General features: G+C 37.4%; 4 protein-coding genes across 10 annotated transcripts in view; 3 read left to right on the top strand and 1 right to left on the bottom strand.

Annotated features, from left to right (window-relative positions):
* The window catches only part of MEE13 (myosin heavy chain-like protein), a 36,636-nt gene extending 35,254 nt beyond the window's left edge, over positions 1–1,382 (top strand). For all 7 annotated transcript variants that reach the window (XM_088701102.2, XM_008797430.6, XM_008797429.6 and 4 more), the window contains one exon: positions 900–1,382. In XM_088701102.2, coding sequence (XP_088557228.2) covers positions 900–1,208 — 309 coding nt within the window. In that variant the 3' untranslated portion in view covers positions 1,209–1,382. The remainder of the gene's footprint in view (positions 1–899) is intronic.
* Positions 1,383–2,343: 961 nt separating this feature from the next.
* Positions 2,344–4,218, top strand: LOC103711325 (F-box protein At3g12350-like). The gene is made up of 2 exons (XM_008797432.6): positions 2,344–3,477; positions 3,613–4,218. The coding sequence occupies exons 1-2, from the start codon at positions 2,605–2,607 to the stop codon at positions 4,078–4,080; spliced, it is 1,341 nt and encodes a 446-aa protein (XP_008795654.4). The 5' UTR covers positions 2,344–2,604; the 3' UTR covers positions 4,081–4,218.
* Positions 4,219–8,208: 3,990 nt separating this feature from the next.
* LOC103711347 (LIM domain-containing protein WLIM1-like) lies at positions 8,209–10,893 on the bottom strand. Its single transcript, XM_039117120.3, has 5 exons — positions 10,635–10,893; positions 9,648–9,744; positions 9,521–9,564; positions 9,138–9,227; positions 8,209–8,743 (listed from the first exon to the last, which is right to left on the bottom strand). The coding sequence occupies exons 1-5, from the start codon at positions 10,767–10,769 to the stop codon at positions 8,522–8,524; spliced, it is 588 nt and encodes a 195-aa protein (XP_038973048.3). The 5' UTR covers positions 10,770–10,893; the 3' UTR covers positions 8,209–8,521.
* A 12,098-nt stretch (positions 10,894–22,991) lies between these two features.
* On the top strand, positions 22,992–24,056 carry LOC103711348 (uncharacterized). The gene has a single exon (XM_017843844.5). It carries the CDS (start codon positions 23,133–23,135, stop codon positions 23,907–23,909), a length of 777 nt encoding a protein of 258 aa, XP_017699333.2. The 5' UTR covers positions 22,992–23,132; the 3' UTR covers positions 23,910–24,056.
* Positions 24,057–25,579: the final 1,523 nt, after the last annotated feature.

The following is a 25,579-nucleotide window of genomic DNA, read 5'->3' as shown; positions in this document are numbered from 1 at the left end:
AAAAAAAAAAAAAATTCCTTAAAATGAGTCAACATAACTATGGAAACATTATTGCTATTATAAGTCCCCAGAAATCTTCTACATCTCCACATTTTTGGGATAGATGCAGCATTCCATGGTGACTGTGAATCCTCCATGCCCGGTGCTGTGTGGCACTCAAGATTGGTTCATGTGCCAGGGCAGGCTCACTGCATCAGCACCTCTGTTAGCCCCTGGTGATGCAGCGCAGGTCCCCGGCGCAAGGACTATTCCTGCATGGGGCACATGGCTGGGCATACGGTGCAAGGCACAAAGGATCTGAACTCCTCCATGAATGACCCAACATACCATGAGCATGCAGCAATATAATGGGATTTTTTAACAGGACTAATTTGATCAGTCTGATGGATCTTTTGGTATTTACAAAAGGCCTTCTCGTGTGTAATTTTTCAGTGGACCTATTAACTTGCATTTACTTGTCTCCACATGCTTCTTGTGTCTGCTAACTGCCAGAGCAGGCAAATAGGAAAAATTAAGTATTTAGAAAAGAAAAGAAAGGAAAAAAAATTAGGAAGAGGAACAATACCTTTCGTTAAAAATAGGAAAGTAAATTTTGGATACACAAACCTCTTGTCAAGAATAATCCTGTCGTACTGAGATACACTGCCATGTTGGCCCTCAACTTTCCACTGCTTGTCAGACAATTGAACCCTGCACAAACAGAAAAAAAAGTAACCTATTCCCGTAACATCAACCAGTGGTATAGATGATTTGCTTCTGCTACATGATAACAGGATTCCCCAACATTTCGTTGTGTCCCGACCTTCTTCTACAGAATTAGAATCTGACAAGTTAGTGGCATTACCTTCATGATTTGTTTCTGATGTTTGATGATAGGACATTATTAATGTCTATTGCAGGCGCAAGATGATGCAGCATCAGCTGGTCCTACCGAAAGTATAATTCAAGCATTGAGCAACATAATCTCAGAGGCAAACCATATGAAGACAGCCCTTGGGAGCTCACTTCCTATCAGCTGGTCTGGCAGTGGAGAGGATGCTGTTACTTATGAAAATCTTTATGAACCGACCGACCCTTCGGAGGTGCCCAAAATTGAGAAAGTTGACCCTGTTTCTACTGCAGGATTGGAGATGGTGGATCTCCTGATACTAGCAGTTGAGCTCCAAAAGGAGAATTTGATAGGGAAGTGTGGTGGTTCACAGATTTGACTGGAACTGATCTGTTAGTTACTCGGTGTCGATGCTGGATCCAAGGGGCATTGTATTCACCTTCTGTTTTATTTGCCCGTTATCCCATGAAATTCTCCAAGTCTATGATGTATCCTTGTCTACATGTATATTATGAATGAGTGCATTGGTGTATATTTCAAGTGTTCTTTTTTAGTTTCAAGTGCCTATTTATTTGTTTAGATTATAATAGCAGTGCCACCATTTTGTCTCCTACATATGAGTAGGCTTCTACTAAGTCTAATGTTGCTAATCATTTCCCTTAATCCTTCTGTATTATACACGTTTTTGTAAAGGACCATTTAACACTAGATTGATGCAAGGGGGAAGAACAAACGCTGCTTGTCTGAGTGCTTCGATCTGTCATATGTTCCAAGAAGAGTAACTGGTATTTCTTTGACAGAAAAAACCACGGCATGGAAATTGCTACCTCCTGTTGCAGCTAGATGGTTCGCAGCCTGGAACAACTGTTGGATTTGGTTAGTAGTTAGGAATAAAAGATGAATCTTGTTGCAGGATATCACTGCTTTCAGAAACAGATGAGGGAGGAAGCAATATGATTACAAAATCACTGGCAAAGACTACATGTTTTGTGCGGTTCAGTAGAATGTATATTTGTATCAAAATAACCTCGCCGTGGAAATTTTAATCAGTAACTTCAACCAAAACCAAAAAAGTTGCCATCCTTGAAGGTGGCGAGAATGTCCTACCATCATTTATCCTTCTCTGAAGCCAAAGGATGTAAAGGAGTAATTCAATGCCACTTGTTTTTTTATCTTTTTTTCCCCACTTTTGACTCTCTCTGAATCTAATCTCTTCTGTATATAATTATCAAATTTACAGCTCACCTCAGTAGATTTGGAAGATGTCTGGTTATGAATCTCAGCCTGGACTTCTAAGGGTGGTGATATGCTATAGTCCTAAGATGTGGTCCTAGTGCCGTTTTTTTTTTTCTGGTTATGAATCTCAGCCCGGACTTCTAATGGTGGTGATATGCTATGGTCCTAAGATGTGGTCCTAGTTCCATTTTTTTTCTTAAAAAAAAAAATTGGGAGCATCAAAGAATGACCAATGTTGGCGAAAAAAACAATCACCAAGCTAATGATTGAAGTTCTTCACAAAACAAGAAACAAAAAATGAAAAGAAGATCGACGAACGTTTTTTTTTTTAAGAAGGGTTAATATTACCATTCAAACTAATGCACCACATTAGACTCATGAGTTCAACGGACCGATATTCCATCAAAGTTCTCCCCCCTTCTAGGCGGTCGCAGCGCTGAAAGCCAAAACGCCTCAACTTTGCCATTTTTCGGGCGAAGCTCTGCGTCCGTCGTCTCCTCCATCTCGCATCGCCGGAAAGCCTAAGCCTAACCCTAGCTATGGCGTCGCCACCCTCGTTCTCCGACTTCCCGGAGGACGTGCAGCTGAACGTGCTTTCCTTTCTCTCACCCGCCGAGGTCTCCGCCTTCGCCTGCACCTCCCGCCGGTTCGCCGCCCTCTGCAGCGCCTCCGCCTCCGATAGCCCTGTCTGGCTCGCGATGTGCGACCGCCGCTGGGGCTCCAAAACCCTCATCCGCTCTTGGGCCTCCGACGGCGGCGGCGCCGGCGTCCCCTACGCCCGCCTCTACCGCGCCCTCATCCGCTGGGAGGCCCTCATCGGCTTCTGGCGGCGTATCGGCCACGGCACCCCCGGCACCCCTCCCCTCCTCTTCTTCGAATGGGGCCCCTCCTACATCACCGGATCCCGCGTTTCCCCCTCCGCCGAGCTGGGCTCCCACGGAGTCCTCAAGGTTCCCTTCATCTGGCTCGGCCTGTCTGCCCATGGCGATCCCGTCAGCTTCCTCCATCCGGGATGCCGATTCGAGGCGCCGGGCGAAATGTTGTCCTCGGCTTCCGGGTCGTCGTCGTCGTCGGATTCCGATTTGGTACCCGTGGCCGTTAGCTTTATGGGCTGCAACCATTTCGTGGTGGAGGAGAACTGGAGCTTCTATGCTGAGGCTTGCGGCGACGATTCGGGGGTTTTGGATCAGGTGGCGGAGATAGAGAGTACGTCGCCGCCAGACCGGTTGATGTCGGAGATCTATCAGTACTTTGCTAATCGGACGATCCCGGGCGGCGACAAGGCTTCCAGAAGACAGAGGAAGAAGAAATGGGAGAAGCTTGGGAGGAGGAGACTATGGGAAGCTGAGCATTTCGTCAAGATTGCCAACTATGAACCCACTCCATCACGGCCTTTGCAAGGTTTATGGAAGGTGCTTGTTTTTCTCTTCCTGTTGGAAAATTCCGTTCTTTAGTAATGTTTCGATTTGTAGCATGCATTATGTCTAGATCTTGTGTTTGTCGCTCTTGCAAATGAACAATTTCTTAAACAACACTTCTTCCTGTAGGGGATTTGTGAGGAAAATCTCCTGAATTTTTACCTTGTTGCATATGATGATGTCGGTGGAATAACCTGTAGACGAGTTGGCGACGCAGGGGAGCTATTCTCTGGTTATTCCCCTACTTTCTGGACTTCTAACACTACATTTCTTGAAGCCCCATTTTCTAAAGAGGAACTGGATCTGTATGGTTGCCGCAAGCACATACGGTCGGTGGCTTCGAATTGGAGCAACTTGGACAGGGAAGTGGTCTCACGCATTCTCTGTATCAACTCTACTTATGAACTGGTGATTCCAGACCTATATGGTTCTTCTGGTGATCCAGGAAATGTGGAGGGTAGGATATGGGAGTATGAGGACGGGACTTTTGGGTTTGGGTTTGTTCGGAATAACTTTATCATTGACCTGAAGCACATCACTTCAAATGGGCATCTTCTTGATACTGTAGAGTATTGCTGCAACGGTTCTATTCTATAATGCTTTATCCATGTACAATGGTATTAGTTGTTTATCAAATAAGTCATAACTCTATGACTTGGCAGTGTAAGTGTTGTTATGTTTAACTAAATGATTTTCTTACAAATTGTGAATAAATACTTAGTTTTTTCAGATTCATATCTTATTGTACACATGATGTGAATGGCAAGCATTAGATTCCAGAAGCTGATAATATTGATCTTGATAAACCCCGATCTATTGTTTCCTCTCCACCAATAATGCCCACTCTTTCCACTAATTCCAAAAAACAAGGGGTTCTGTAAAAGTTGTTGGTGGCTACAATGCCAATTTGTTAATCTGATTTCTCCTTTTTATTACATGAGTAGTACATTAACTGTGCATGGAAGTGATTCCAATGATGAACAGGTAATAAGGTCATTACTAGTATAACTTTTCCTTTTTCTTTTCTCCATAAAATATAGGGCCTTTTGTTTAGTGGTAGCATAGTTAAGTGCATTTCTTTGTCTTGGTTAATAGTTTAGCTTTTATTAGGTTTTTTGACATTCATCTTTTTTAGAAATATATGAAAGCATGTCCATATTCCAAGATTGTCTTCCCTAGCCAAAATCAACTCAGACTAATACGTAATCTTTGCTTGTAGCAAATGGAAAACCTTTATCTGCTATCTATGAATTAAATTCAAATGCCGTACAATTTGTGCTGCTGTTGCTTAGATTTCCAGGAATAAGGTCCACAATTACATGATTGAGTGTCTTTAGTATTATATTGGTCTTATCATGGAGGAAGTGTTGGTCAACAATGAAGGCCAGCAACTTCTAATTATGCGGATCAAACCATTACGTTCACAGGGATAAAGTTTGAACAAGCATTAAAATCATGAATGAATGTGGTCAAAATTTAATATTCATTTAAATTTTAAAAAGCTTCATGGCACAGTTTAAATGAGCTTTGAGCTCCTGTTCTTAATTCATTTCTGTCATACCTTAATTTGCTTATATCAGCATGACTCTAGAACTAAGCCAACCTCATTGACTGATCTCTTAAGACTCAAACATAACCATTATGACAAAATTCTCCTTTGCATACACCACTAATGAATTGAACAAAAAGGAATATTGAAATCCAAAATTCAAATTGACATTATCTCTTTTATTTTGTTGGGCAAAGTCTGATAGACTGCCTTCCTTACAATCAATGGGACATATTAAGGCTAATGCCTCACTTGCCAAAAATTTTAAAAAGATATTTTAAGCTTTTCCTTGTATGCTATGATAGGAGTGGCTGGTGTAAACCTAACTCTATTTGATCTTAGTGTCTTTGATAGCCATTAGGTGAATCTGCATGACCTTTTGGTCCAATCTGAATTATTGAATTAGTTTACAGTGTTAATTTCTAATTTTCGGGATATCATCATTCTCTTGGGAGGATTAACTGTGCATCTTGCATCTTTCTTAAGGGTTATTTTTGACACCTTACAATATGGCCATTCTAAATTTGTGGTCCACTGGCTCTTTTTTTCATTTTTTTCGGTTTGTTGAATGTGCTTGTAGCAAATGGTCTAAAATCTAAATAATTTTAAGATACAGCAAGAATTATTTTTCTAGTTGTCAACATGTACTTTGCATTTTACTCCTTCAACCTCCTCTAGGTCATGATCTGCTCCATTATGTTTTCTACAATTAAATAGTTGTAATACTGAAAACTTTGATAAACTACATCAAGCATATGATTAGGCCATGTTAAATAGATACTAACAGGGATAAAGCTATGTTAGGGAGTACAAGTATGATCCAACCTTCTTCAAAATTTAAGACATACTTACAGGTATTAGGATCTGTCATGAAAAATGTATTTCCTATCATAGATACATGGAATAAAAATGATTTAAATATTGAATAGATGTGCAATGGTATATTGTTCTGTGTGTGTATATTGTAAATTTTACTTTTTTGTCTTCTTAAAGCTAACTGAAGTGTGTGACAAGTACATAGGAAATATAGGTGCTTGAAATTCTAAGATTCGAATAAACACAAATAATTCTAGCTCATACAAAAACCCAAGTACTATAGTGCTTGAGCAGTCATATATACATGATTGCAAAGGGAGATTTATTTCAAATGCATGCTTTATTTTAGTACAAAACTAAGCTTGTAAAGTACTAGATTACATTATTCTAGTTGGTGGCTTGTCAATTGGTTTGGTTATTTCTTATTTTGGTGGCCTTCTTTGGAAGTTAGATTATGCAAAGTAGGTGATGTTTCAAGAAATCTTGGTTCTCCTTAGCAAATTAGAAATGCAATGCTCCTTTAAGATCTTATTGACAGATGGTATTGCATTTTATCGTCTTCCTCATGATATGTTTTTTTCATCTATTTTGTCTTCCTAATAATTCTGTCACAGTTTTTTTCTAATCTCAGAAATTAGCAGTTATCTTTCCTCATCATTATGCCCTTTATATCTTAAATTTCTCTATCAGTAACCACCATATTTCACCACCCATGAAAAAGGGGAAGGTTCTCTAAATGATCCAAACAAATATTAGGTATCAAGCGTTCCCTGGATCTCTTCACCTTGACGTGGGATGAAACTAAATTTGCCACTTGTAGCATCAAGGGTGATAAATTCTGTATGTAATTATCTATAGTTGTGTTGATGATGTTTATTTGCATTTTCAAAAAAAACCATCTTGTACACATCTGAACGATTTTTAAAAACACTATAAGAGGCCATGCTGACAGAAGACCTTAATTTTTGTGTTATGCCACATACTTGTAAATTGAGCACCAAGTGTCACCAGTGAGAAACCCTCCACTTTGGGTACCAGTGCTCTCAGTTTTGCATTATGAACCAACCTGAGACCTCAACTTTGTAATGAAAATTTTGTTCTGGACATTGTGCAAGCAATGGAAAGGAAATTTCTCTGTTGGTCCAGAGACAGCTAGAGTGTGATCTGTCCTGGTTGTACGTGGATGCAGGTAGAAGGTGCATAGACCATCTAATGTCCATCTTTGAAAGGTCATCATGACTGCCTAAACAAATGAAAGTATACATTACTGTTGCAGTACCTTTTTATTATTATTCGTCAATGCATCAGTAGTCGACATGCAAAGTAGGAAGACACTTTTGATGTCCTTTGATGAGCGGCCACATGGCTAACTCGATCTGTATTCTGATAAAAGTTTCTTATTCAGTTCTACTTCTCATTTATTTTATCGATACTCGCAGGCAGGAGTTTGTCATTCTTTAGTTTGTGAAGAATTGTTCTGCTATTATTTGGCAGATATAATGATGGTTTAGATTCTTGGCTTGGGTTTGTTACCTTGTTCAGGTTGAATTGAAAAATCAAGCAGTTTTGTCATTTGTTCAGACTGTTGAAGATCCTTCACCTACCCCGCAATGTACTAACCAGGGAGTGTAGGTTTTATACCAGATGAGTTGACAATGACTGATTATTGTGTTCCAGGCTATGAGTGTGGGGCTTGTAGCAACAGATCTTTCCTAGCAATGCAACTGGTACGCAATAACAGAAGTTGAAGTATCAGTATTAATATGAGAAGCTGGTTTGCTGTTTATTCCTGTCCATGACCCAGTCCTTCAAAATAGAAGTTTGATCAGATTATCTATTGCTATCTTCTTGTTGGTCAATGTTTTCCCCCTCATCAGTTCTCCTAGTTTCTTCAATCTTAAGCTGCTGCACATGTCCAACTCATCTTTGATCATTAATCTTTATGGATGTCGTGAGTTCTTATTTCATTCTGGTTTTACTCATTTTTAGTTCTGACAGTCCAATCCATTCCAACAGCCTCTTCACTGCTTAATTAGATAATAGGAGTGATCTCCTAGTTTGTATCTGATGGCTGGGAAGTTTTTCAAAAGCATGTCTTCCATTTTAGTTCCAATTGAAGTTTCATGCTTCTCTGGCCTTTTGAGGCAATAATGCAACAAGAGGCCCCTTGAATGAAATAGCTGGAGCCTCTAAACAAATTTAAGCAAAATTGCAAAACGGGCACCAGATTCAAGCTCTGATGAAGGCATATTTGACATAGGAATTCTCTGATTTTCCTCTGAATAAGTAAATATTTGTCTTTTTCCACCTTCAATGCCTCTCTTTTCAGCTTTCACTGCCTACCAATATGATTAATTAAATAAAAATCTTAAGCTCTGAATAGCTCCAGTTTTTAGACATTATACAGGATTATATCTGAAATCACACTCAAGCATGGAACTGAAAAGAACCTCATCCGGACTACGAATGAACCCAATAAGAAATTTTACAAGCAGACACCAGTTCTATCCAGAGTTCTTCCGAAGCCAGCAGATATCATGGAAAAATCCCAATGAAAACACAACTGAACAATTTTAATGGTCCATACATTAAAATTTCAGCGAATCACTGTTCTGAAAGGGATAAAGAAGCATACAGGAAGCGAAATAGGATAGCTGCATCTGTGTTCATGAATTATGACTCTTGTTCTCCTGCACTGGCTGGTGCCTCATTCCCCATCTTCTCTTGCTCAGTTTCAAGTTGGCTGTAGTTCCCCTTCTCCTTAAACAGTCGAATGTGGTGGTGCTTGCAGTACAGCCTTCCCTCATGAGCAATGTAATTTGAAGGGCTAATCACACATCCTCCATGAGTGCATTTGAAGCAGCTCTTGTGATATGCAGTCCCATTAACTGTAACCTGTAAAACAATGTTGAAAAGGAATGTGGAAGTTTTTTGAGAATTGTTTAGTTTACATGTGTGAGACATATGACCATCCTCAAAGATGCATCTTGTCGTTACAGAGATCAATTTTTTTGATAGTATGGCAAATGTTTCGATGTATTTCATGCTTGCAAGTAACCCAACCAATCGATCGTTCTTATGTATTTTGGAATTTAAATCATGATGTATAACATAGATTTCAAATTCAATAGCCCATTATATATTCTAACACCATGAAATTGGCATGAGAAAATCAAATCCATGGTTGGCAATCTAAGTTGATGTATGCAGAATATGTGCCAGTGTGTGCACAGATTTGCTAGCACAATGACTTGGAAACTGAAAGAACTATTAGAACGAAAGCTCTTACCCTCTCAATGGGATACACTGTCTTCTTGCATCCAATACACTTCTCTCTGGTCCCTGCAAATGCACTTGAGATTTTGCTGGCTGCTGGGTTCTGTGCAGTGTAGTCCAAGACAGATTAGCAGCATCCACAACATAATATAGGGACAAATATATTCTCAAAGGGGAAAAAAAAAAGGAAACAAGAACTTTTAAAGATATCTACATGCAAGCACTCAGTCTAGATTTAGGGATAAGGTTAAGAAATTTGTCAACTCAAAGGTGACTGCTTCCCACAAATCATCAAAGTTTTAAGGGAAGCACGAAAGGGTCTTGAAGGACTAGTTTATAGGTTTTATAGTGTTCTCATGGCTCTGTCTAGAAATGCCTTTAGATGGATTATTATACCTCAGTAATAGCAGGTTTTTCTGGTTTGACAATCTTCGGAGTCCCTGAAAAGAGGGTGATTGAAGACAATTTTGAGTATCAGAATCGAAAGGAGTATGTTGGAGGGAATGAGTGGAAGAGTGATTACCTTCAAAGCTCTTGTCCAGGCTGCCAGTCATCTTGAAGAGTTGATCAAAGTGAGGCCTGCAATACAAGACTCCCTCAAACGAGTTATAATTTCCCAGCTGCAAGAAGAAACTGTCAGTGGAGGTGACAGCCAGCAGCACAAACAGGTGTTTGCTTCATAGTTTGTTTAAATCTTGAATTTTAATAATGGATGAGATTATTTGTGCATTTTTGGTTATGCCTCTTTTGTAGGTGCATGTGATAGCATTTCTCTGTTAATGAAGTCCCCAAGCAAGCATTTCTCTGTTGAAATTTATAAAAAACAAAACAGATCTAAATCTTCTTCCTATGAAAAAGTGGGAAAAGGGGAGAGTGAAAATGCTGTAGAATATTTGGTTTTGACATATGATTTTTGTATCAATTTGAAGCTGATCTCATAATCTGTTGAAAAATTGAAGGTTCAAACCTTTAATAGGTGATTTATGCTATTAGCTTGATCTCTACCATCTCCAATGGAATAAGAGTACATGAAAATTTTGTAACAAGAAATGAGATTTCACAATAGACAAAAACTGAGACATTGTTTTCCCAGCATCATACAGATGAATTGAATGGAGTAAATATTAAAACAATCCGAAGCAAAAGGAACATAAATAAAGACATAGATTACAAACCACATATCCATCATCATTTAATAAGAGGGATCCAGAATTACAAATATTATTGTCAGCATATTTTTCTTCAGCAGAAACAGAGGGGGAAAGAAGAAATTTTCAGTTGCAACAGAGAAGAGCTTTTCTAAACATTCCATGCTTGAACAGAGACTGCATTGAGAAATGTAGGTAGCCAAAGACATTATTAATCAAATGAGACTAATAGCATTCAAAACTTAAAAGAGATCAAATAACAGTCCACCAGAGGAAGAAACAATTCCATAACAATTATAATAGATATTAAGAGATGGATAAATAGAGAGGCAGAGAGAGAGAGAGAGAGAGAGAGAGGGTACCTTCAGAGTCCCCTTGCAGTGGTGGCATTTAAAACATGCCTTGTGGTAGACTCGGCTGTCAGCGGTGAGCTTGTCCACCAGGTAGACCGTCTTGCTGCAGGCCGTGCATTTCGTCTGTGTCCCTTGGAATGCCATTGCTCTTCTTTGCTTTGTCCTTTCGGAGCCTTCTCAATGGATCATCTATAATAGAAGAAGACACCGGAAGGGATGCCCCTCTCTTCTCCTATCCTTCTACCACCACATATTCTATCACCTTGATACTTTATTTATATTGCTGGCCTTTCTTTACCCTCCCACGAAGCCCAAGGACAAGCCAGCTAAAATGGGATACGGGGAATGGGATGACAAGAAGGCAGGGGAAAAAGGATGCTGATACAATGATGTGTGTGTATATGTATGTATGTATGTATGTATGTATGTATATGTATGTATATGTGTATATATATATATGTATGTATATATATATATATATATGTATGTATGTATGTATATATGTCTATATGTGTGTGTGTGTGTGTAAATATATATGTGTGTGTATGTATGAGTATGTATATTGAGAGAGACAGAGAGAGGTGTCTCTGAGTTTATCTCGCTGGTGAAGTTGGTTGGTTATTCAGAGCCCCATCTAGGCGGTCTAAAGATAGTAGTTTCTCATTTGGAGTCTCTTCTCCCTGCAATTCGATGTCAAGTCACTCAACTATATTCCATCATTTATGTTGCTTCATTATGCGGCATAAGTCATGATGCAAATACAAAGAGACTGATGGGAATACAACGCACCAATTGAGTGATTTTTTTGGCTAACATTTTCAGTTTGCTAGAGCATTTTTGTTATTCTTTGTGTAGCAACCAAAACTTTATCCAAGAAGATTAGTCAAAAAATATTTTTTAAATTTTTTAGTTTTATATAAGTACCTAACATATTTTTTTAGTAAATGATCGACGTGAGACTAAATACATATTCGCATGGATCCTTACATATGTTTCTCATTTAATTTCAGATGTTCTCATCAGGCTAAGAGTTCAAATCCATTTAAATCTAATCATAAACATCAATATTAATGACTCGTGTTGTAGTGTCTCTAAACCCACATAAGTTATAATATCATTTGCAACAACTTAGGACCTCATCCAAAAAGACTAATCGAAAAATATTTTTTTAGATTTTTTAAACCTATATAAATAATCAAATTTTTATGTCTAGACTCTCTCTCATCTCTCTCTCTCTCTATGTATATGTTAAAAGGACAACTATTTGGAGAAGGGAACACTTTAAACAGGATTATGACAGTCTATTCAATATTAAAAGGACAACCACTTTGGGAGCAACACTGCCAAGGCCACTTGATCATCCAACAGGAGTGTCAAAGGCATGGGTCATCATTGAAATGCCTGAGATGCAAGGCAGATGAAATGTCATCAGCACATGCTGTTTACTGAAGAAATTTAAGGCAGGGTATGCAACTAACAGTGATTTAGGCAATCAAGTAGTCTTACAAGCATTTTGACTTACTAGCATTTGGGATCATATATGTTTGTTTTATGGCAAGACATCAAGCAAGGTGCATTAAATATCTAGGTATAAGAAGGTGAATGATATATTAACTACATTGAAAATGGGAATCTTTCGGTTGATGCAATCAAGAGTAAGAAGGCATATGATTTTCTCCAATCAAGAGTAAGGAGAGAAGCAAAGAAAGGGGGGAAAAAGCTATAGAAAAACCAGCATATTAGGGATAGCACACTCAGATTTGACTGTAGAAAGAAAAATGGCAAGGCTTCATATAATTGACTAGGATATTAGGGATAACACATTCTAATTATGGTCATAGGTATGATCGTCTCGATAATCTGGTGTGGTGCTTTGCTCCTTAAAATGGGATGTCCTAATTAGCTAGGTATGTACCCATTCAAGGATGTTGACAAGCTCCATCAGATGGTGAAGAAATGGATTTAGCAATGCTACCCTCTAAAGTTACCTTCACCCTTCTGGTTGCAGTCAAGTTGCTCTCATGGAGTCATGAAATTCAAGCTTCTCTATTCTATTTTCCAGATGTAATCAACATTCTTTGTATTATCATTCCTAGGATACACTGTCCACAAATATAGTCAGTAGTAAGTAAGGGTGGCAATTTATGATCCGATCCATCAATCCGGCACGCGAACGACCCTCTTAAATAAGTTTGGGTTTGATATAAATGAATTTTGGTCATCAACAGGTCAACCCATCTAAATCTATTTATTAACTTGATTGGATTAGATTTAGACTTTTGATCCGTTTAATACGTTTTGACTTGTTTAATAATTAGGTCGATCATTATCTAACCCATTTAACCTATTTAAAATATGTTTGAGACTTGCTTAATCTATTTCTGACTCATTTAACACGATCCACTTGACCTGTTTAAATCAATTTAACTCGTTTAACCTGACTTGATCTATTTAATAAATGGATAATGTGAGTCGGATCGGATTATATGTTCAATAAACAAATCGAATTCATATATGAAATTTTAACTCATTTAATAAATAGATCGGGTTCGAGTTGATAAATGTTTGACGGATTTATATTTGATCCGACCTGACCCGATTGTGATCCTTAGTAGTAAGATAGAATGAAATACTATTAGTTGAAAAATATCAATAGTGATGCTGACAATTCATATTTAATCATAATTCACAATGTTCAATATCATACTAGGCATCAAATGAACGAATTTTGATGATGAGTTACTAAGATGTGTGTCTTGTAGTTGTAAATATTTATGACCATTAATTATAGCCCACAAAATTTTCTTCTAATAATATATCAGATCATGATAGATCATGTAGGTTCTCAATTTGTGTAGTGCACATTGGACTTTCTAGCATCCTAATTCTACTGTTGAAATCGATTTTGTTTCGAAATGTCAATGCAAATTGACTAGCAAAACATTTGCTTCTTTTTTTGAGAAATATGAAATCTTTGCTCAAGCTCTTAAAGTCTTTGAGAAATTTTGATGATGAGTAAACTGACTATATCTTTAGGGTTTTTTTTTCTCATGTTGTTAACTAGAATTCAATGCAGATGTTCCACCATATATGTAAAATCAATAGATTTAGACTAAAAGTTTTTTCTAACACAAATTCTTTACCCACATAAAAATAATTATTCAGATCAATTAATTTAACCAATATGGTTATAGTCAAATGATTGGTGCTGCCTCATATTGAGGCGAATCCACTTTTGATTGGTCCATCGCTAAAACTAAACTCTCTAAAACACATATATTTTTATAGATTCACAAGAGGAGCCGTTTAGCTAGTACACTTATTGTATTGACCTAATGGTCTCAATGTGGTCTATAGGCTGATGAAAATTGGAATAACTTACAAGTATACATTAACATTAGTAAAAGAAAATGCTTATTCTCTAGAAATAACATCTTTTATAAGATAATAAGTATATTTCTCTACTTAGCTGACTAATGCCTCATGAGCCCCTAGCCAGCAGAAAAGGACCAGACAAACAGAACTACTCGATATGATGGATGTCACTTTAACGCCCATGGAGGGTTGCTGCTGCCAAAATGCTGATCACATATTAAATTGTTAAAGATGAGATTTTATTCTTAAAAAAAATGGAAAAAGAAGAACAAATAGTTAAAAAATGTATATATATATATATATATATATATATATATATATATATATATAGAGAGAGAGAGAGAGAGAGAGAGAGAGAGAGAGAGAGAACAACACAGGAAAAGAAAAGAAAAGAAAATAGAATTTTTTTCTCATATTTCGTTAAAGTAAAAATAAATTACAAAAAAAAGTCAATGTAATATATGGTAGCATTTGGTTATCCAAATAAAAGGTGATCCTAAAAAAATCTCTATCGTCATTTGATCTTGATGATATAAGATCACCATGTTTGGCATGTTATGTTCCAGTAATTAAAGATCCCTGCGTATCCATAAGTAAGTTGTTTGGTATTCCATAAGAAAACAACATTACTGGTCATATTATTCCAAAACTACTCATTATATATTTCATCAAATATATTTAAATCATATATTAAAATTAATTATTATTATAAAATTAATATTTTAATACTAATATTTATTTTGATTCAGAAAGTAACGCAAATAGAAGCAATATATTAAATAATTTCATAATATAATTATAAATTATGATGGTATATTTTTATTATAATTTAAAATTATAATTTAATAATAATATGAATATATTATAATATAATATATATCATAAATACAATATATGTAAAATTAATATAATATAATATAATATATATGGATATAATATATTAAATATATCAGTATATTCTTTTTTTTACTGGACTGAAAGGCAACTTTTATCTTGAAATTTTAGTTCAAGATTACTGTATTGGGATGATATCAGATACCCGACCTCAAGGATGGGTTTCCATCATCGGGTTAAGCGGTGATTTGTGGAGTGGAGATGATCTGAGTGCGACCAAATACGGTAATCTTATTATCTCTACTCACATCATCTTTGATCTTAAAATGATGACTCCTTGCTCTTTCTACGTGTTTTAGTTCTCTCGAATCACATATGTATCTACTTGCCAACTCTCTCAACTGTGTGACAGATGCGTGCCTTGGGTAATTGGCTCTTATTTCAAACCTTTCCCCTTGAAGTCTTTAACATTTGCCCCACTGGATTTCTTGCTTCGTTGCTCTTCAGAAGATGCTTCAAACCTTCTACCTCTGGAAGAATCTTTACTCCAAATAGATGATTGAAGGTCATCTCCAGATTGGAATTCCTTACCCAGCTTGGTTCCTCTACAAAACTCCTAGTGCTGAATGCTCATATGATATATTTGGGGATTCTATGTAAATTTCTTCTCATTAGGAACTGTTTGGGATCCCACTATCCTCCTTACTTCTTCCATTCATTTTAAATTTTTTTTCTTTTGATTAATAAATCGGGGGAAGTATCTTACTTCCTCTATATTCACTCAAAAATATTTGCCCCCCGGCCATGACCTCGAGGTCCACGACAGCACGCAAGATGGCCATCCTTCCCATGGATTTCTACGGTGCAAGAAAGGAACCACCACTCCGAATGATGTCTCATATCTTCTCACCTGAATTGTGAGGACAACCCACGGGTTTAGCTTCAGTCCTACTCGAGTGACCACCATGATGAGATGAGAAGGGAAGTGGGCTCGGTTGGTACTTGGTGCATCTCATGGCCAGAATGTCTCTGCCCCACTGATCACCAAACGCCAGATACAGTGTCTAGATTTTTAGGCATTGTGTCCCAATATTCTTCTTTTTTTTTTCTTTCTTATATTAATCTTGTCTTGGCTTTTGGTGAAATGCTTTCAAGCTATAATAACTAACAAGGTTTTTGAATGGACATCCTTTCTTTTACTCTCCATCAAAAAGATAAACAAATTAAACGACAGTGATGACAATGATACAAGAATAACCAAGCAAGGCTTAGGCAAGCAGTCTTTTACTATCCTTTTGTCGACCCTTTCTTTTAATTGATTTAGGTCATTAAGCATGCAAGGAGATCCAATGCCTCTCATAGATCATATTGTCATCTGCCGACGGCAACTATTTGGAGCTCACAAGTAGTTGAAATCTGAACTAATGCCTTTTTCTAGTGATTTTCTTAAAATATTTATAAGTATCAGTTCTTTAGTTGTTGCAGAGTGTGAACATTGGTTGCATTAGATCTCTACAAATGTATCACAAATCTGTGCTAGTGAAAAAGTTTTCTAAGAGAAGGCCCTTCAAGTGAATGGCACTTACAAGACTTTATGTGTTCCCTTCAAGTTTTCTAGACCAAACCTGACGTTGCTGAAGGACCATAAGATACATCAACAAACCTGAGATAACGATTACAAGGGGACTAATATATAGTACGTTGTCTCTAGAATTCTATCTTCAAAAGGTGGCTTTGACCGCATGGGGAGGACTTCAAGACGGGCGTTTCACACCACTCTAGTGTAAATACATCAGAAAAAAAATAAAAAAGAAGAAGTTCCGGAAAACCCTTGGCATTAGAGCAATCTACTGGAGTGATCGGCTATAAAAAAAGCTATTCAATCCACTGTCCCATTCACCTCTCAGTAATCTACTCCTTTGCACAAATTATGATAAATTTTGCTTCCAAGATGCACCAATCTTGAGTATGCTCTCCAATATACACTATGCAATTGTATGGTACTTCGAGACAAACCCAAGGTTTTTCACTCTAATAAAGCTTAAGATTCCAGCGAGGGCCGCAGAGGATAATGCTCCAAAATTAACATTTATTTTAGCCCGTCTACCCTGTGGTCGTGACATTGCCATCTTTTGCTACGTACTTGCAAATGAAATCATGCTCAATATAAGTATTTGTGTGTGTATTATATATGTATATATGAGAGAAAGAAAGAAATATATAAGTATGTATGCATATAAAGAAAGAAAGAAAAAAAGACTTGGCGAGGGGAGCATGACTCCCCAGGTCAAAAGAGAGAAGAGGAAAGGGGGCTTGGCTGCCGCCCAAGGTCCACGCTCCCAGTCTCCTCCCACCCTTGCTACCTACGCAAAGAAGAGAAAGCTTTGATTGGTTTTGTAGCTGGTTGTGCCCAAAAGTCCTCTTTGGACCAACAATAATGGGCCAAATAAGATGTATCCAGCTCCTTTCCACTCCCCAATCATGTCCATGCCCCCTAAGGTTGAAAGTGGACCACATAAGGATATATTTTTGTGATCGAATATATCTAGATATGGATGCAAATTTAAATATATAATTAATATCTATTTGTTTTATATTCGTCAAAAAAAAAAAGATGCGGATATGCATGGATAATTATCAGATTCATGTTAGAGTATCTGGTTTTATTTATAATTCTATTTAATCTCATATAGCTCATATAAACTTTTAAGAGAAATAAGTAACTATACCAACATATTATTTACTTTATTTACCTTCCATAATGACATATTTTGATTTTTTTGGTCATATAATTTAACTATCAGAGTTTTATCCATATTCACACTTTCAACGTCCAATTTGTATGCTTATCAGTTTAAAACAAATATAGATATAAATTATTATATCTAATTAATATTTGTAACTATATTTGATTCACTAAATGAAAATCGATATGGATATGGACATACCAATGCCCAATCCATATCCAATACATTTGCAGCTCCAATGCCTTGGTAACTTAATTGCCGGTGTCTGAATCACATTAAATGAGGAACTGAATCTTAAACACAACACAACTTTGAGCTGTATGAATAGAACCAATATATCAATCTTTACTTTATTTTTGTTTAAACATTAGATGAAACTTTTTGGTTTTTTTGAAATATCATATTTCAAAAATAATACACCAACAACTCCTTAATTCTGTTGCAAAGCAAAAGAAGTTTGGGTCCATAGAAGTCAGAATGGTGCAAGTCATGGTCTGATTAGTGCATCATACATTGATAGTTGGGTTGTGGGCAAAATTTGAATTCTTGTCCTAAGTTTCGGCTCTCATGGGAAAATTCCTCCACGAGAGGAGGAAAAGTAAATGGACAAGAAGGTCACGGCACCAAGAACAATGGTCTGCTGCCCAGATTTCTTTGGCTTTGGACACTGAACAGAAAATTCTTGGGAAAAGCCTCTGGATGAATAAATTGCTCCCTAAATTAAGCCAGTTTCCTCTGGGAAGTTGAGGTCTGCTGGTAACAAGCCAGCGCGGAAAGTAACACCTGACCGGGGACCATGTAATCACAATTTACAAACGGGTCATAAGCCTCGTTTAAACATCCTTATAGGTACCCAATATGCCTCCTTTAACTCCTGCCAACTTGAAAGTCCTCCTTTCCTCTCCTCCCACTTCACCATAGTCGTTGCCCCACCTTTCTCTTGACCTTCCATCATTTTTTATTTTTTTTTTGGTGCAACGGCAGTTCACACCCTGCGGGTGTGGATGTGGCCAACAAAATCAGAAAATAACAAAGCAGATAAAGAGTTTGGCACTCTGTCACGTTGTATCCATGCAAAGCCTCCAGAATGATGGGCCGCATAGGAAGCAACCCAGTCAGCTACACCATTCGCTTCCCTGAAATGTGTGTGGCCTGATAGGCGACACACTCTTGCAGAAGTCTGTGAATGTCGACGAGCAATGGCCTACCCTCACCTGCACGACCCTGACCCCGGACCCAATCGATCATTGTCGCCAAATCTCCCTCAACAATAAGCCGGTCTGCATCTAATGTCCACCAGGCAAAGGATATATCCTTCCAGGCGGCTCTGAGCTTCCATCTCTCAATGGCCACTTTAGGGCTCTCATGGCTCTATGTCGCCTATGACTGCTTCATCCTTTTGCTACATGTCTTTCACTAATCTGGGCTGCTATTCCTCTTTCTCTGTGTTAGGAGTGGCAATCTGGTCAGGTCGGATCAAATACATGATTAATCAAAAAAATTTCAACCCAAACATGACCTATTCATTAAACAAGTCAAAAATTTAGATTTGAACCGGATCTATTTATTAATAGGTAACTCAAGCATAATCTTGAACGGGTAGGTTAAACAAGTTAAGAGGACTTTTAATGGATTTAATGGATTTAAATGGGTTAAATGAGATAAAAATATGTTAACTAGGTTTTACACGGGTTGAGCTAGTTGGGTTAAACGGGACAAAAATAAGTTAAGTAGGTTTTAAACGGATTAAACATATCTCAAATAGATGAAATAGGTCAAATCATGATTCGACCCAATTATTAAACAGGTCAAAATAGGTTAAACAGGTCAAAGATCTAAACCTAAACTTGATCCGATAAATAAATAACTCGAAACAGGTGGTCTCCTTTATGGTCCAAACAAATTTATATCAAACCTGAATTTGCTCAAAGAAGATTAGTTATGAGTTGAGTTGATAGATTGAGTCATAAAATTTTTATCCAAACTCCATGCAGCAGTGATGCCTAACTCCATCATCAGCAACCATTGTCATCTTCGATGTGTGCCCATGCTTTAAGAAAATATAAGATAAATAGAAAAATTGCGAAGCCTGCTAGTTTCTTGCACTAAAGTCGTTGATTCTCTCCACCCATCAATGATATTTTACTACTCCAATAAACTTGTTGCTCTCAAAGCCGGTAGCAACCTAGGACCTCATCCAAAATGGCTAGTCGGAAGGTATTATTTGGTTTTCTTGATCTTATATAAGTACCTAAGATCTACCCAGCGAATAACTGATGTGAGACTAAACACATGCCCGCATAGGTCCTCGCATACTCTCCTCGTTTAAGCCATGGCGTCTTCGTCAGACTAAGGGTTCAAATCCATTCAAATCTAATCACAAGTACCACGATTGGCCCATAGTCAGTCCCAACGGATTCGTGCTGTAGTATTCCCTAGTCCAAATAGGTTATGGGCTAGGTCCGCTCTGATATCATTTGTAATAACTCAAGACCTCACCTAAAATAGCTAGCCGAAAAGTATTGTTTGGGTTTCTTGATCCTGTATAAGTATCCAAAATCTATCCGACGAATAAACGATGTGGGACTAAACACACACCCGCATGGGTTCTCACATATCCTTGAGGACCCATCTGGCAAACATTTTATTCATGATTGATATAATAGATACTGTGCAACCTCTTAATTGTAGGTCATAGATTCAACACAATAACTTCTAAGCATGGATGCATGCATGTATGCAATATGAGGGTCGCCAAGGGTAAACACAAATTTGTCTTAATGGCTTAAATTGGCTGGTCTATTCAGATCATGTTTAATTTTTCCAATCCAGGGTATTAATCTGGCCAAGATACCAAATTTCTATCAGTTTCAAACATCCATTATACAATAAATGTATAAATCTTGATTTTTATTATCTTGACAAGATCAAAAGGATCACCAATCCTGCTATAGATTACTTTGATATTTTTGGTATGCAACATTGAAAGACAAATCACGCATCCAAGATTTCGTAAGCCATAACTTTTCATACGACGTATGATTCTTTTTTAAAAATTGAATAACTTTTTGAGATTCATGATGTTACTTCCATGTTAAAAGGTAAGATGCATATAGTGATTAGGGGCATATGATAATGTTTGAGCCTTCAAATGGGCTGATCGAAGCAAAAGTTTTTTTTCTAAAAAATATTTGGAAATATCTCTCAATTCGAATAGAATTAAGCAAAGCGACTGAAGACAAAATTAATGTAAAAATCAAGATCTAGTTCTAAAAAGATTTTAATTTTTCATAATTATTTCCACTGGCTATGACTATTGCAAAAAATTGTAACTTCTAACTAGAAATGAAATACAACTGGGATTTTTTTTTTTGATACATGTACAAAGAATCCATCTCAGATTGATAACGACAGACATCACTAATATATATTGAAGCATTATGATCAATTGTATCATAGAATTAATGAAGAAAAATAGGACTTTCCCCCTACTTTCAAGATTTTCTTATTTCCTCTAATTTTTTAGAGGTCCAATTTTAGAAGGTTGAAGGAAATCTTTTTCTTCTCCCCAGTTAATCATCAGCCAATATAAACAATATACTTTAAAATATCAACTAATACTATGCCAGTATATTACTTGAGACTTTCCGAACTTTACTTTTATTATGTTAAAAAGTTAATTAAACACATTAAATTAATGTCTAAAAATATTAATTAGTTTTAGTTCTATTTTATTAGTCCAAGATTTCGATATCTCAATTTAGCCAAACATCAAAATATCTTGATTGTTTCGAAACTTTTTCGACATTTCCACAAAAGATAACTAAGATGTCCTTTCATTTTGGTGTTATTCACCCACCAAGATAGCCAATATTGCATTGTACTATTTTTTCAAGATCTTGTTCTAGTCACAACTCTTATTCTATTGGTTGGAAACTATAGATGCCATGGATAGGAGATATCTTGACTCCCAAGCTCCTCATAGTTTGGTTCAAATCCGGATAGGTTCGGTCCACCCGGTTCGCTTGCCGGCGTAATCAGACAGCGGGGAGGCCGCGCTCACGTGGCATACACGTATTAAATACTATTTAAAATCTCCATCACCTGATGACATACGGCTTCCAGAAGGTTGAAATGGGAACGCAAAAGGCCAAACCAAATCCATCACATGACGCATCACAACTTGACCCATCCACCGGAGGAAGCTAAGCTCTGCGTTTATCACGCGAACCTAGACTATTTTATGGATGACTTTTTGGCCACAAGTTTATAAACGGAATATCAATCTATCCATCTCATTAATGCATCATTATCTAACAATCAATGCAATGCTAATTATCTTTTTCCATGCAACATATGGTATGCCTTGAACCGGTCGATTTAGTACTATTTATAATTTTTTTTTGTTTTTTTAGTACATCGGCAACTCACACATAATGGATGTGAGTGTTGTTCAACGAGTCAGAAAGTAAAATAGACTGTAGGGGAGACAGAATAGAAGCTTGGTCCATCCAGATGAACTCGCCTGAATGATGAGCCGCATAAGAGGCCATCCAATCTGCTGCATTGTTAGCCTCTCTGTAACCATGAGTAGTCCGATGAAAAATGCATTCATCTGACAAACGGCGAATATTATGGAGCAGTCGTATTCTCCTATTAGCACTCCCGAACCTTTGGATCCTCTCGATCGCCGTGGCGGAGTCTCCCTCAAGGATGATGCGGTCTGCCTCCAGCACTCGTCACACAAAGGACACTCCCTCCCATGCTGTTCTAATCTTGGTGTTGTCAATAGACTGATCGAAAAATGCCGACCTCCGACTGCCACTAATCTAGCTTGCTGATCTCTGATAGCTATAGATGGCTATTATGGTACATCAAATCGATGGATATAGATATAAAATTAATCTAAAGCTCATTTGCATTCTTTATCATTCAGCTGATCAATCCAAATACAAATGAATTACTCTATATATTTTTTTGGTTTTTTGAGAAAACTCTAGATTACACACACACACACATATACATATGATGATGAACTAATTTAAATTCTAATTTTATACGAAAAAACTTTAAAATTCTAAATGATAACATTTGGAACTTGATGGAATAAACTTTTAATTTTGTATTTGAAAAAAAAAAAGTGTAACTACTAATAATACTCATGAAAAATCACGTGTTATTTACCTTGTGAGGATTAAAAGAAATTACAAGAAACTTAAATGAATAATCCCCATCTCATGACAAGGGAAACTAGTATGGTCTGAATTGATAGGATTTGCTTGGAGACCATTTCAAAGCCCAGATAAGGCTGGGGCCTCCTCCTAACACAGCGCCTGCAACCCCACCAGGTCAAACCTCAGGAAATATAGAAAAAGAAGCTTCTTTGAACTTGATATTTTTATCTCCATTGACTATTCACCTCCCTTCTTTGATCGAGTCTTCCGCAGACCAGAGATGGAAGGAATGAAGGAGAGCTCCTTAGGTTTATAAATCCCTCACAAACCATTTAGAACTTGGGATTTTCCCAAGGTTCATATGCCATAGCCAAACTATGTTCTGCGGGACTGGAAGCTTCAAACGGATCGACGGGGAGCCAGGGGCTCCAGGTTCAGCTCCGGGGTCGCCGAGGGGATCTAAGAGGAAGGGCAACAAGAATCCATACTCGACGAGGGGGCTCGACAAGTTCTCGACCGTGCTCGCCGAACTCGAGGCCAGGAGGAAGAAGATCATGGCAAAAGTTGGAACGGAGGGCGTCTCGATGGTGCGGTTCGTGTACTCGAACTCAGAAGACTGGATCCCAATCATTGTGAAGCTAAGAGAGGATGCGAAAGAAGAGAAAACAAAGCTGGATGATGCCAGGAAGCCGAAGGCGCTGCCGACGCCGCCGCCGTCGCCGCCGAGCCAGCCTACTTCAGAGGTCGTCAAGGAGTCGTCGCCTCCTCCGGTTGGATCGATCGACGGTAAGGAAGTTGCGAAGGAGGCGGAGCCAGTAACGGGGAGGAAGGTGAAGTGGTGCTTCACCTGGGGGAGGTGGAGGCCTAGTTATTATTGGCCTTTGGTGATCGTGCTGATATTGGCTTGTTTGGTGATGTTTGGGAGGGTGTTTGCCATTTGTTGCACCTCCATATGGTGGTATTTGGTACCCACCATGAACCGAGGGAGTGGGAATGTAAGGAGATCTGTGAAGAAGAAGGACTATGGGAGGAGGCCAAGTGATAAGAGATTGGGTAGTAGTTTGGGGGTGGCAACTTCTTCTCAGGCCAAGAATGTGGGTGGTGTGCAAGAGATGTCATCACCTAGAGCCCATAGAAATGGGAAGAGAGGGTGATGAACATAAAGGTTCTTCTTCTTGATCTTCTTCGGTTTTCGTTTTTTTTTTCCTCTTTTTTGCCCTTTTCCCCCTCTAATTAGCATGTTTATTTATGTAAATTATCTTGATCCATGTTGGGTTTGATAGGGGGCAATGTCTAGTTTTATGTTATCTTTAGGGGCTCAAAGCTCGATGCTGTTGGTTTTCTCTTCTTCTTCCCGACCAGGAACACTGTTGGATGCTTGTTCCCTTTTCATGCTTTGAATAATCAAGGAGTTTTTTTTTTTTTTTTTTTCATTCAACTTTTGTGATTCAATGAAGAAAGGTCGATCATCCTTTCGGGGTTAATGTTTTGGTGGTCTGCCAAAAGCTCACATGATGGCAATGGTGAGATGGAATCTGACATCATGGTGGGAGAGAAGGACAAACGAGGAGATACCCTGACTTCCACTTAACGAATCTGATATTGGTGCTTATTGGCCGTTATTGAAAAAGAGGTGCACTGCAGTTTTAGGCATTGGAACGGTAATTTAGCACTTGGTGATTAAGGACTCGTATGGTTAAAAAAAGTCAACTAAAAAATAAAAATATATATTTAGTTAGAGTTTTCAAAAAAAAAGTGATATTTTTATAAAAATAAATTTTTCATATTTTATAAAAAAATCTATAAAAAATATAGGAAAGCTACCTTTCTAGAAATTATCTTTCTAGAAAAAGCATTCCGGTAGAAAAAAAAAAAATTCACAAACCAAACAAGTCCTAAGAAGCTAACTGATATAGTGCATACAACATTTACGATGCACATCCATCAAAGCGAGATATACGGTGCCATGTTTGCGAGCCATGGAGAGTTTGGCCAGTTTAGCTCAATCGATTAGCAAGTAAGCTGTTAGAGTTGGACTTAGCTAGCCCGAGCATAGCTTGTTTTAGTTCAAATATAAATACTCAAATAATATATATATATATATATATATATATATATATATATATATATATATATATATATATATATATATATATATATATAGGTTTTTTTTTTAGTACTCAAAGCTCTTTATTTTAGGAGCGCATATGATAACTGAACCTTGAACGGGGTGGGGGGGATGTAAGAAAAATAACTAAATTAACACTTAGACCAAGTGTATTTGAATTGAAATTATAAATTTCTTTGCAACAAAGAATCCATTTCTGAACTAAGGATAGATTAGTAACCCATTGTAGAAGGTATTCTTTCTGATAAGGTAGATATTTCTAATCCTATTTGGGCGCAATAAAAAATATTATCATTATTATGACCTGTATTTAAATATTTTTATATCTATTTCTTATAAATTAATGTAGACTATGTAGAGTAAAATATATTTTCATCTATCAAATTATAATATAATCAAGATGAATGGACCAAACCATAAAAATGACATTTCGAATATCTTTAAACCTTCACTGGATCTCTTAGATAAATAAGTTGTTTTTGAATAGCTGAGGTTTGGCTCAAAATTAAATATGTTCGCCCAAGTTTGGCTTAATACATATTAAATAAGCCGAGCTTGAGCTTGAGCTAGGAAATCTTGATACGCTTCCTGTATTTGATAGACATCAATACCTATAGTTGAATTCCTTGTACTAGAAAACCTTGGTATGCTTCCAAACTTCTACGTCAAGGACTTCTAGATGGTTTTGTAGAACAT

Source organism: Phoenix dactylifera, chromosome 7, assembly GCF_051530095.1.
Source record: "Phoenix dactylifera cultivar Ajwa chromosome 7, Ajwa_hap1_PhDact_Kaust_v1.1, whole genome shotgun sequence".
Taxonomy (NCBI): Eukaryota; Viridiplantae; Streptophyta; class Magnoliopsida; order Arecales; family Arecaceae; genus Phoenix; species Phoenix dactylifera.
This window is presented reverse-complemented; position numbering and strand designations above follow the sequence as displayed.